At 40.2% G+C, this 13887-nt stretch overlaps 1 protein-coding gene across 11 annotated transcripts in view; it reads left to right on the top strand.

Annotated features, from left to right (window-relative positions):
* Positions 1-13887, top strand: part of msi2b (musashi RNA-binding protein 2b) — a 279768-nt gene that overhangs the window by 83270 nt on the left and 182611 nt on the right. For all 11 annotated transcript variants that reach the window (XM_085469730.1, XM_085469728.1, XM_085469727.1 and 8 more), the window contains exon 6: positions 687-779. In XM_085469730.1, coding sequence (XP_085325856.1) covers positions 687-779 — 93 coding nt within the window. The remainder of the gene's footprint in view (positions 1-686; positions 780-13887) is intronic.

Here is a 13887-nt window from a genome sequence, read left to right as displayed (position 1 = left end):
TATTGCTACATAAATATCACTTCATTTAGTTTACCAGCTAATTTTTAATTGGTGCAGCCTTGTGTGCGTGAAAAAAAAAAAAAGATTTTACACTCATGCTGATGTTGAATTGTTGCCGTGATTCCCTCTTAAATTGTCTTCCTAAATTTAGCATGTAGTCGGCAGCAGATGTTTGTGCCCTTTTTGATACTGTGGGTAATAATCCTTAATATTCTCGCTGTTTGAAGCTAAATGAGGCTTTAATGCACTCTGATTCCATCTCCTAGCTCTCATTAATTGTTTTTCTTTTTTTTTTTTTTTTGGAAAGTCCATAAATTATTTATTTATTTATTTTTGGTAAGATAAACAAACTTTTAAGGATGAAATGGATGAAATTTTTAATTCTCTCACAATCTGATTTGATTTGCGCGTCCGTCCGAAAAGCAATTGTGCAGAAAAGGCGCATGACTAAAATATTTTTGTTTTTCCTTCTAAAAGCTCAAGTGTTTGTGATCTTACTGGTGCTACTTTTTTTAATCGTTGTGTGAATGCATGTATTCCTGTTTAGCATCACACTGTCTTTGCTCTGTTACATCCTCCAACCCAGGTGCTGCTCACTTACTGTGTATGAAGTCTCATTAAAGGTGTTGCACAAAGCATTTGAAGCTTTGTCACTAATCATCTCCTGTCGCCCTTTTTCCTTCCAGATGGTCACAAGAACAAAGAAAATATTTGTGGGTGGCTTGTCAGCCAATACAGTAGTGGAAGACGTGAAGCAGTATTTTGAACAGTTTGGGAAGGTAAGACTTGTTTTTTCTTATCATCGCGTGTGGTGTTGTCACAATAGCCCGCACTTTAACGCTTCTCAATTCCCATTAAATGTTGGATTAACTCCGGTGTAACTTTGACCTCTTGACCAGCATCTCAGTCTTTATAGCTATCTCAAACGTTGAGCCTTAAGAGGAATCAGCAGGGCAGGTTTTTCCCTTTATCTTTACAGTTGAACAAATGAATATGTGTTTCGACAGGCAAACATCTGAAGATATAGTAGCTTCACGCAGTGCACCATGGCTGGTCAGCAACATGTATTTTACGTACAGAGCAAACAAGCAGTGACAACCAGCTGCCATGACCAAACCACCCTACAAAGAGGGAAAAAAACCTCCGAACAAAAACAAATAATGTTTTCTTTTTATCTGTGATAGCATAACATAAGAATCCAATACAACTCAGGATTGGAAATAAAGTTTCAACGGGCTATTGTGACGGCATTGGCACAGCCTTGTATTTAGCTGTCTGTTTCTTTATGCTGCTGCTTCGTGCTGTTCTCACACGCAAATCCCCCCACCCATGAGTGAGGCATATATGCACACCAATCTATACAAGGACGTATATATAGCGCTCTCACATGCTGACTCTAAAAGATGCGCGTGCACACACACACACACACACACACACACACACACACACACACACACACACAAACAGTCTTTGATACAGTGGCAGCATTTCACAGATAATTTCCCCACACTGAGCAGAGATCCATTTCCCTCATGTCATAATCCACATCAGTCAAGGTCACCTTCAGCTGATACAGTCCCTGTAACATCAGCACTTGACCTTGAGTTTAAACAATTTTAGTGAGGATGGATTTTTCATGGGCACATAATGTACCGCGGTACTGACGGAGACAAAAGAGGCCTTAGAAATTAATAGAAACTGCATTTTTTTTCTTGTTCAGAGACAATACGCAACCAGCTCTCCCCTATGAAGCCCACTGTTAGTTTCTTGACTGACAGTGAGCAAGGTGAAGGACTTTGTTTTGCTCCCTTTTTTTCAGTTGGAAGTGGCATCGAAGACCTCACCGTGGCCTGGCCTGCCATTCCAAATAAAGATGGCTTATTTGCACAATAGAACGCAGCAAGCAAATATTCAGCACGACTTTGCAATCAATGGATGTGAGAAAGGGCTCGAAATGATTTTCGACTTGATTGAATGACATAATTGACTTGATTATACAAAGTTTTTTCCCTCCTTGAGGAATCCTCAAATGCTTAGGAGGAAACAAACAAATCAGACTGATTGAGCGAGATCTTGTGCATGTTTCTGTGTGTGCTTTTATAGCCTACTTGTGCATGCTTGGATGTGTTAGCAGTACTGCTCTTGCCATGCGTGAGTGTGTCAGCGATTAAGTGTATTTATGTGGGTGCGTGATTAGGGCTGCGTGTGCGTATACGTGTGCACGTACATATGTGTGCGTACGAGCGCGTTTGAGTGCCTTCGGCACAAAAAAAAAGAACATCAGAGGTTGATACTTGGGGCTATGGCAGACAAGATACAGAGCAAAAAAAAGAAAGTGGTTCTCTCTGTTTTGTGTGTGTCCTTTCTTTCAGCCTTACACACCCCGGGATTTATTAAATAACCTGCCTGTCAGTGCAACCTACCATTATCGCCACATACACACCACTCTAAAGACTTATCCACAGAAGGAAAAACCAATTAATTCAGTTTCCCCTTCATAGAATCTTGGTGGCAGTATGTGTGTCAGTCTGTCAGTCAGCCATCAGTCCGTCTTTCTGTCTGTCAGCCTATGTGCATGTCAAGGGGGACATTAGCCAGCATGGTGGCAGGGCAGCTAGTCATTTATATTTCTGGGAAGTCTGTTTTGAAACACTTATCAATCATCAGAGAACTTCAGCTTAAGGCACCAGCGAATGTTCTTTCTCACTGGGAACAGGCCATTTCACTGATATTATTTAGCAACTCCTCTGTCTATATATATATATATATATATATATGCTATGTCGCCAATTAGCAGGATGTGGTCTGCAGAGAAGGCGGTGGTTGGGAGGCAGTGAAGGAGAAACAGCTGGTGTGGCCACAATTGGGTCACAGGTTTTGTCTGTAACCTCCACACCTCCTCTCCCTCCCACCTCAGTCCCTCCCTTCTGTCTCCATTCTGTCACGGTGGAGATGTGGCATTTGTTATGGGCAGAGGCTGACAGCTCTCATGCACATCAGTCTCACTGCCACTCTCCCAGCCGTCACTATTAGGAAAGTGCCTGAGCCTGGCACAACTTCAGAGGAGCTGCTCCACAGCCAGAGACACTTTTTTGTCACCTACAGTACATGCTGGAGGTGTGCATTTGAAGTGATTGTGACAGTCATTTGAATGGAACTGAAGTGTGGTTGTGTTTGACTGATTCTAATGCATCTCAGATGGATCCCATTACCTGCCTAATAGTAGCCACATCCTGCCTTCCATTTTTTTTCTTTTTTCCCAGGCTGCACAATGCACTTTACCCCTGCAAGCCAGATGAGACAATCTTATCAGTACTGCCTGGCCTCCCTTTATATTCAAGGACTCTTAACTGGAGGCTGCTGCTGCTATTTCTGTCTTGCAATAAAGTCAAATTAATCATTGTGCTGTTTGTGCACTATGTGCTACTGTGCAGACTTTAAGAAAAGACTGTTAGCCTTTACATATAGCACTTTGGGTCATTTCCCCTCATATTTAGACCTTTCTTGTTGACATTTTTCCCATTTTTTTAATCTCATATTGCTAGGTTTGCAATATGCACAGTCACTTGTAAGCATTCTTAATTCATTTAACTCGTCAAAGCTGCCTTTGCTTTTGTCTGTAGTTTGCACAACAACAACAACCCTCTGCAGACTGCTTTTGTTTCTGCCCTGCACAGTGGTGTCACAGCGACCAAGGTTTGAGCTATTTCCCACCAAATGCTGTGTAGATGGATCTATCATTAATAAGATTACTGCAAGAAGTTAATTTGATGATTGGAAATTCATTAAAGCCTTAGTCCTAATCACTGTACTGCACCACCTGTCAAGCTAACATTCTCCACTGCGATTTAGACCGCATGAGCAACATCTCGGTCTCTACACTAGCTTTAATGTGAGCCCTCAAAGAAGCCAGCAGATCAGGTTTGCCTGTTTTCTGCCAGCAAGATCGACAAGATAAATAAATGTGTTGTGACCATGCAGTTGATAGGCAGTAGCTTCACAAAGCCCATCGTGTGGCATGCTCAGACACCATATATTTAGTTAAGTACTTAACTAAAAGAAATGTGCGTGCATAAATTGGTAACGTTTTCCTTTAAACTATATCTGTTGGGTTGCTGTCTAGATTCAAAAGAACTGAAATAATAAAGTTTTCATATTTCAAAATTTTGTTTTGGACTTAAGCAAGTATGTCATTATCATTTTCCAAACTCTAATAGTACGCCGATGTCACCAAAATGTCGCTGACGTAGGCACTTGATTAAAGATGAGAGTACGTTTGTTGACACCTCAGAAATTTGCATGCGGTGTGCAACCCGAGGCCTGCCCTGGCCTCAGACGAGCTCTCCCTGCAGTTAAAGTCCTAGTTAGCTGTGTTGGCTAATGCTTCCTCATTGGTTTATTGTAATCGGCTTTGAGTGCGTCTCATAGTGCCTTTATTTGGCTGAGCTGAAACAACTACAGCTCACTGACTCAGTTCCTGCAGACCTGAAGCTGACGGTCAGTTTCATCAGAACTACTTGCTTCCATGTCACTGGGCTGCCACAATCATCCCTTTATGTTTAGGCGGTCCTAGGTCTCTTGCTCCACTGGTCTAGAGCCAGATCCTGGAGGTGGAGCTCAGTGGCAGCAAGAGAAGGAGGCGCTTAACCAATTCAGTGCCACTGGGCTCAGGAGCAATAAAGGTAGACACATAGTTTATCACTGAGTTATAAAATACAGCAGTGGTCTTACAGTGGAAAAAAAAGAAGAAACAAATAGCAGATGAGAGATGTGACTGCTAGAGTGATGGCTTGTGTTGGAGGACACTGGAAGGATGAGTGAACTGATGGAAAGATCACTGTCAGAGCGCCTTCTCCCAGCCGAGAGCCGCTATGTGCTGTTTCACCCTTGGCTAGGGAACTAGCTGCATACTTCTCTTATACTTTCACTGAAAGGAAGCAGATAAGAGGCAGAATTAAAATGCAGCCATCGGAAAAAGATTCCTTGGTTAGTGCATGAAATTTGTTCTGTGGCTCTGGTAATCTAATACCACGGCTGACATTTTGCGTGCCCTTAGATTTTGTAAATGGCAAAAAAATAACTCTGTGACCGCCTGTAAAGACCGTATGAATTAATTTTGCATACCTGCCCAGGGTCCTTAAAGACATTCAAGGTTTTCAGGTATTCAGAGAAAAAAGCAGCCCTGATGACAATGATCATTATAGAATATAGAGTACTGTGGCATGCCGTTCTCGCAGAGCCCATTTCAATCAGTGCTCAGAGATTGCAAATCACAAATAATAATTGATCTCATCACTCCTGTCTTATCTGTTTGATTTTAGATTAAATTTAACCTACGATGGCACTTAGGCTCTTTCAACAACCCATCCACTAAGCTTAAAATAGAAACCGTTAGCATGCGCATTAATTGCACTTTGGGCTTGTTCACATGTTCAACATGTTCATTGGCTGAAATGGCAGACATGGATGATCATTGCAGAAAAGTACACTTCATGCGAGGGAAAGGAACCTAATCAAAAGGCCACAGTTCTTCATTCCACTTCCTCGGCTGGTGCAGGTGCACATTTGCATGCCATTTACATGGTAGCTCACAGTGACCACCACTACTCCATCGTCTCGGTGTCCATCATCTGCTGACATTCTGTGATTGTTTCCTCTCTGCAGTGACTCCCCCAATCAGCCGAGGATATAGTCTGGTTCCAGTGATTATAAGGAGTGATCAGAGCAGCAATGATGGAGCTTGTGCCTTGCAATGGAGATTTAGCCAGAAGCTTCAATCTCATTGCAGTCACTTGTAGTTAGTGACTGAGACTAGCAATGAGAAGGGCAGTGCAATATAAATGAATTGGCTATGAATGTGGATATGGCCGCGGTACTGCAGGGACACACGGGGGGAAGGGGCCCGTAAGACAAACTATTTCATATCCCCCTCGACCTTTATTTGCCCAGTGGCCCAGCAACATTTTCAATAGAGTAGCTTTTAAATGGCCGTAAAAAAATTGAGATCTATTGCAGGTCTGAGAGCGTTTCTTGAGTGTATGTCTTTGTGTAAGAGAGTGAACGTGTGTATGTGTTAATGCATATGTCTTTACTGCAGATTGCTGCAGACCTTTAACAGAGGATTAAATAGAATTCAGAGCACTAAGTAATAGCACAATATCAAGTGGTCTTTAACAACTAGATGCTGTGCAGTATAGGCGGCTCACGAAAAAGAGCTGTGGATCAAGGGAGATTGACACCTTTCTGTAGGTCTGTAGCCTCATCTCCCAGCTGTCCCTCCTGAAATGGCTTCCCCGGGGATAAGCCGGGATTGGCTTGATTGTGTTATCGGCGACTGATCGGGTCATTGAATGATGGAATTTTGAGCCCCTGTTCTGCTTAAAGAATGAAATGTTTAAAAAAAGATTGACTGTGATTGGATCAGATCCAGCACCTGCTCAAAGGGGGTCAATCAGGTGAAGGCAGGAGGCAGCAATCTCTCTTGTGACATGAGTAGACCGGGGAATTATTGTGTGTGTTTAGGTGGAGTGTTGATGGTGGTGGTGGATAGATGGTTGGAAGGAGGCAGAGATGCCATTCACCAGAGGAAGCGGTTTTAAAAATGTCATCAGAGGAAGTGTCATGAGTAATTTGCAGCGGTCTCACCATCAGACTGGTGTGGAGGTGGACACCTCGGCTTTGCAAACTGTGGTCTAGTCCTCAGGGAATCTTATGTGGGAGAGCACTTCTGAGACTCAAAATGAGCTTTATTTCCCAGATGCCTATGAAATATGCTTCGGTATATGCTATGTGTGTGTTCTATAGATATATAGGTAGATGGATAGACAGGGTTTAAATCCCTTTAAAAAAAAAAAAAAGGTTTGCCCTCGTCTGACATTTTTTATAGAGCATGACTCAGCAACACCTGCGAAACAAGCTGTTGACACAGTACAGCTCAAATGATGACAATGCACATTTCTTACCAACATATAAAGTGATACTCAGAGCTGTACAGATCATTTGTGCTGTCCTCTGCATGGATTTATCCCAAATGAGCCACTGCCTAAACAGCCAGTCATATTTTACAAGTATATGACAAACAGAATAAAACAGCCATCAGTAGCCAAAAAGAAAAAAAGCCAAAAGTAAAAGAACAAAAGCTTCAAAATCATGTTGAATAATATTTCTGTGATATACTTTGAAAATTAAGACGAGACAAAAGTGTGGAAAGAATACTGCATTGCGGTGAGAGTTGGCTATAACTTCCTTTCCACAACACTGACAGTATATATGTCTTTCATATAGTATGTGAATTCAGTATAAGTGTTGACTTCAAGTGGCCCTTTGCTTTTCCTTCTTTAGCCACCTACTGCTGTGTGTGACCAGGTCCACAGGCAGCTCCAGCTCATGTTATGAGTGCCTCCTACACACTGCCTTCTTGAAATCACCAGATAAATGTTCTTACATGAAAATGTACACAATGTGCTGTGGTTTGATGTGAAGGGCTAAGTAAGTCTCAAAGGTTTCACTTATCTAAAACACTTACAGCTCATTCCTGCATGTGTATGTGTGTCTGAGTATCCCCAGTTCTTCTAAAAGTGTTAGATTATGTAGACTTAAGGAGAAATGTGAACCATTAAATAAAGTTATTAGAAATTGCTTGTTAGGTTTCATTTTGAAGCTACATTGGTAGTGACAAGACTGATTGGAAAAATATTTAGTTGAAGCAGAGTAAGTAGGCCAAACAAAAGAGGGTAATTGCAATGAAAACTGTAGTTTCAGCAAAAGATCTAATTGCAGAAGTTGTCATTTTCTTTCTAATATGCTTTCTCTTATGCAGCTCTTCTATGATTCTGTTGTATTCTTTGTTCTCATATATTTTTGAGAGTTTGTTCATTTTCTGTAGTGAATATGTTTTGTTAAAAAGTGACAGTGTTAACATGTTGTTAGCATAACCATTATTGCCTCATGTTTCTACACAAGTGGTCGGTGTATCACAAAAGGCACTAAGACTTATGCTCTGAGATATGTGAATATATCTCACAGTTCTGTGCTAGTTTACCAATGTTTTTAACACACTACGGTGAATAAGCAAATCAGTGTGGCAAGGCATTCATTAGTTGTCAGACTGTTAATCTGTTAATAACCATCATTCGTGTTGAGGAAGGATTTTGAACATGTGTATCAGGCATATAAACAAAATTTCAAAATGTGTGAGTTTATACTGTAAAGCTAACAAGCTGGACATGTTATGCTCTAACACAGAAATGTCAAACTCGAAATTTTACGTGGTCACATACGGCCCTTGAGTGAGCTGAACCAGTGAAATTACCTTTTCTGTCAGAGTAAATCATTTTAACTACACATTTAAACTCTTATACATTTTAATATAAGAAAAACAAGTGCAATTTCAACAATAAATTTCAGTTTTGTTCTTTTTTGGTTTACGTAATAAAGAAATGCCAGTGTAGTTAATAAAAGAGGTCTGCCAGACTCATTCGGTTTCAATTGTAAGAAATAAAAATAAAATGATAGAAAGATTTCTGTTAGCTCAGTGCCAGACGTGACAGAAATGCAAAGTGGAAGGTGAAAAATGGGACCTCTTTCTCATTTCATTGCTCATGTTTTAGTGTATTTTCAATTCAGTTTTATTTATACAGCACCAAATCACAACAACAGTCGCCTCAAGGCACTTATACTGTAAGGTAGACCCTACAATAATACATACAGAGAAAAACCCAACAATCATATGACTCCCTATGAGCAAGCACTTTGGCAACAGCGGGAAGGAAAAACTCCCTTTTAACAGGAAGAAACCTCCGGCAGAACCAGACTCAGAGAGGGGCGGGGCCATCTGCTGCGACCGGTTGGAGTGAGAGAAGGAAGACAGGAGTATGAATGGCAATGGGGGAGGTCTTTATGAGTAGTGAAAAGCTGTAACCCTTATAAAAATACAGTTAGACATTCATAATTTATCCTATCCATTACATTTTACAAAGCCATCCAGTGGGCTAGATTGGAGTCTTTGGCGGCACAATCCTGGCCCCTGGGCCTTATGTTTTGCACCCCTGCTCTAACCTATCTGTGAATCATTGTGAAACATTGAAAAAAAGGTGATGAAAGAGTGACATACAGATGTTTTCCCCCCAAATAAATATACAACTTAAAGCAAGTCATGTGAGGACCAACAAGGGGACCTATTCAGAAGAATTTCAGTAAGAAACAGGGGAGGATAGACAATTCAGGGACACAAACTATTTCAAAAGATATATACTGTACTTTACTGTTAAATGTACTCCTATAATGGTGGATGCTCATATTAAGCGGGGAAAAAAATCTCATAAAAATTCAGCTTCAGACAATTATTATTCTACACAGTCAAAGGCAAAGAGGCACTAGTAGAGTTAAAGAAAAAAATACAGGGCTCGGAAAGAGCATAACAGGTCCCCTTTAGAATTTATCTATATGCATAAACTCATTGTAAGTTAAACTGTAACTACTGAAAAATCTATAAATTGTGTGTGATGCATTTTAAGAACATTTAATTTGTTCATAGCAGCAGCACACTTGATGTGAAATGACTCATCTACTACATGTTACACTAAAAAAGACGCACACACATTCAAGCATTGCAAAGAAATTCACTCAGATATAAATGGACCCCTGATTATGTGCCTGACATTGTTGGTTTGAGTTACAGCAAGTCAACTCGTCCAAGTATATGTTTGAATAGTTAGAGCTAACGAATGGCTAGAAAAAGCTAGAGAGATTAACAGTGGCTAAAACGTTGATGCCTAGGATTAAATGTCATAAATTTAAACATTTAATTTATTTTACTTTATGTTTTAGTCTGTATCAGATTATAGGGTCACATAATTCGTGTCAGTAATACATGCAATGTCCTTTTAGAATTGAAATTGAGCTACTGCTGTAAAACCTGCATGAAATGGATTTTAGATATGAAATTTCTAAGCAAGCAGAAGAATTTGATACAGTTTGCAATTTCTTAGTGTTTTGAATCAGGCAGAACACACTTTTAAAATAACAAATATCAAGATTTGTCTGCCACACTGGATAGCAGTACGTTAGGCGGGAGTTTTCTTTCCTGCTCTAATTATCAGCTGTTTAAACAGCCACCAGCATGTCTTGAATGGGCAACGTACAGGTAAAGTAATAGCTAGCTTGCTGTTTATTTCTAAAGCCTTTTTGTGATGATTGAAGTCAGTATATATCCCCCTCTGACATTAACAAAAGCTCATTCTTTCTTGAGGCAACTGTGAAAGTCAGCAACGTCCACCATCGCTTTCATGGATCTACCTGGTGCTTGGGGAAAGTGATTAAACAAAGATTTGACAGTCACTTGTCTGCTGCTTTTAAGGTGAACTAAAATCTCCTTGAAGAAATCATTCAGCATTTTGGGAAACACACTCATCTGCTTTCTAGTGGGGAGCTAGATAAGAAAATTGATGTCTCTCCATTCAATATAAGGCTCCAGCCACAAGCTTAGATTAGATTAGCAGGAAGACTATAAACAGGGGGGAAACAGCTAGCCTGACTCTGTCCAGTGGTGTCAAAATTGGGATCAGTGGTCTTCAGAATGTGGATAAAAGTCCTCATCTGAAATGCCAAAGACCCTAAACTGGAGCTAACTTTTAGTCTTTTGCATCTTTACCAAGGACCTCACCTACAGTATGCATGGTAAACACCGCTAGCCAGAAAAGAAAATCACCATGAAATAACAAGAATCTTGGTCCTATATTTCTTTCGACTCTGAATCCCCCACAAGAGAGATGCACATGAAAATAAGAAATTTACAGAGCAGTGGATTTTTCTTTCTGTCACACCTTGTACCAGCAGATCAGTTTTAATCAGTGGTAGATGGTGGAGCTGTTAAGCCAGTTTTGTGTAAATAACCACTGTATGTATTTCTGTGATACTGAGAGATGGGGAAAGACACAGATAATGATGGAGATTAAGATAAGGTACATCATGTCACAAACGGTTAAAAGCATCTTTCTTGTTTTGCATTTTCCATTTAAAAAAAGTATAGATGACATACAAGAAGCTGGCAGAATATAAAATCATGCAGAACTTGTAAAGATGAGTGCAAAGGTAAATGTAATATATTGTCAGTAGCACTTGTCAGTGATTCTCGGTGGTGCATTTAGGTGATCAGTAATTACTTGAGACATTTTTCTAGTTGTTAAAAAGCACTTAGTTTGGGTTATGGGGTCACGGTAAGGTTGGACTAACAGTGACGCATGTTGTAGTTTTGTTTTATTTTTAGGCGGATTTCTAAGGCAGCCTTTTCATAAATGCTGGTAGCACCACACAAGTGTCCAGGTCTATGTGTCTACATGGCAGTCATTATGCTTTCATCCATTTTCCTTGGCTCTGCTGACCTCTATGTTTGATTTACTGTTATTTCTACACCTTTTTGTGTTTGTGTCTGTGTGTTTCCTAAACAGTGTGCTTACCCCCTTAGAAATGAATAATGTATTGAGCAAGCGGACGTGTATACGATGCTCGAGAGTGACAGATCCCTATCTTAGCTGCCATGCTATGAATAATCTTTAGCTTATTTTCTGAAGTGGTATCTCAGGGTTCTGGTCGAATTGTCTAAAAGCTAAATAAGTCTGCTTGATTGAACTAATGGCATAGAGCCAAGATCTGGCACCGAGTCTTGTCTTTCAGCTTAATCTTTTGGTCACGGACACATTGACCACCCTCGCTCTCCCCCCCCCCACACACACACACACACACACACACACACACACACACACACACTAAAGCCTCTTCCAAGTCACTTCCAGATCAGGAAACTTTGAACCCAATATGTGGCCCATAAGTCCTGTCCACAGGTAATTAGGTTTGATGGTTAGTTGAGCAGAAGCATAGATTTTATCCTTCTCTCCGTCTTGCCTCCTGGAGGGTTGCCTCAACTTGTTTTTGATAAGCCTACTGCCAGCCCAGCATCAGTCTCTTCCAGCTGAACACACATTGTAAAAGCCACCAAGGAGCAGTCATCCCTTTTTAAAGATGAGTTACCCACTAAAATAAAATTATGTAGACAGAGAAAGGTGTGTGTCACAACACGACTGAATATACAGCCCCATTTCCGCTGGAATCGCTAACTGCTTTGCATATGTGATTCTGTTCAGTTAAATCACAGCTTCTCCCCCCCCTCCCTCCAGAATTTTGGGCGAAGCAAACTGTGTTGGATGTTTTCATGATACACGGGAATATGTTAATGCTCCTTCCCACTGACGCACAGACCAACTGGTGTGAATATTGTCCCAGCAGAAATTGTATTTCATTAAATTCAGTGAATTGGTTTGACCAAATTAGTGTCACTTAACATTTTTATGGGTTTGTGTGCAGACCTCTTTTTAGTTCCTTTTTTAAATATTTAGTGGTACCAGAGAGGACAACATTTCCTAAAGAAATAAAAAATAAAAAAAAGTTTAATTTAAAAGGAACTCTTAGCATGCAAACTCTGTCATAGTATGAGTGGGTGGGTAGAAGAGGCAGAATTACATGTGAAACAGCTTTTATTTGATTTGATTAGAACTTCATGTGAATGTGATATGAGGGGAAGACTAAAAGGACAGGCGTTATTGTGCTCAAGTGTCGAGTTGATTGCATTAAATCATCTGCCAGCAAGTCATCCAGCTGCCAACTCACTGCATTGAATAGGAGGATAATTGTGTATAAAAAAATTTTGCTTTCATTGACAAAAATAGCCTTGGGCTATCAAAAAACTAGAGCTGCTCTGACATTATAGCTGTTTCTAAATAAAATTCTCCAGCACCGATGTTTGGTTGTCACATAGTGATATACAATTTTGCCATGTTTCAAACTGTACAAGTTACCGAGAAATATACATCAGGCTTTCAGTGTCCTTCATGTTGATTGGTTTGTTTTTGACTTTCTGAGCAGAGCAAACCAGGAAAACAGAAGGTGTCCCCTTCAAGTTGGCACACACTTCAAGTATTTTGATATTTTAATTCATTCAAATTAAGTGTGTTGTTTCTAGACAAATCAGACTCGGGAAGCAATTGACATTTTGCCATCAGCTTGTGCCGTGCTTGCTTTAGACTGTTTAAAGCAGAGCTGATATGTGGGTAGAAGTGACATGCTCAAACTATTGTACATCTTAATAGGAAAATGAAATTGCACATGAAAAAGCACAAAGCAAGCTCATTAGAAAAGACACAACTTTTGAGTTAATTTATTTCTTGAAATAAAAGTTGGCCATCTGGTTTGCAAAGTGACTGTGTTAGTCTTGATATGCATTGGACTGGATGTGCTTTTATCCCATTTATTTACCAATGTGGAATTGCTATGTTGGTCCACAAACATATTAATTTCCACATAAAAGCTTTAAACCCGTGGGAGTCAGGCTCGTTGCTAACAAATAATGACAGATACTCCTTTATTCTTTGGGGAGAAACATGCTTCTTTTTTTACAGCCTTTGTTCACTCAATGTATGTGATCTTTAGTTTGTTCCTTTCAGGTCTCGTCAGTAAATTTTTTGATTACAGTGTATTTTCTGTTGTGCTATGGTGGTTCCAATAAACACTGAATCACTGTGCTATCACCAAAACCACATCGCTTCTTTATGTTGTTGTCTGATCTGTTTTGTCTTATACGTGTGTGTGTGTGTGTGTGTGTGTGTGTGTGTGTGTGTACGGACATTTTTGCTGTGCGACTCACTGGTATGCATAGACTGCATATAACAGATAGATGTATCCACTCTGATGTTGAGAGGTTATCTATTGAAAACTGGAGTTAAGCTAGCACAAGCTTGGTTAGCAGTGTGCATCCACAGACTATATGCGGGTATCAATCAGATGTAGATCACTGCTGATTTATACTTAGCAATATAAATCAGCAGGGTGATCGTG

The sequence above is a fragment of the Copadichromis virginalis genome, linkage group LG10, assembly GCF_057382275.1.
Source record: "Copadichromis virginalis isolate Kocher_CV1m ecotype Utaka linkage group LG10, C_Virginalis_male_GT1.1, whole genome shotgun sequence".
NCBI classification, from domain to species: domain Eukaryota; kingdom Metazoa; phylum Chordata; class Actinopteri; order Cichliformes; family Cichlidae; genus Copadichromis; species Copadichromis virginalis.
Note: the sequence above shows the minus strand (reverse complement) of the source record. Positions and strands in the feature narration are given on the sequence as shown.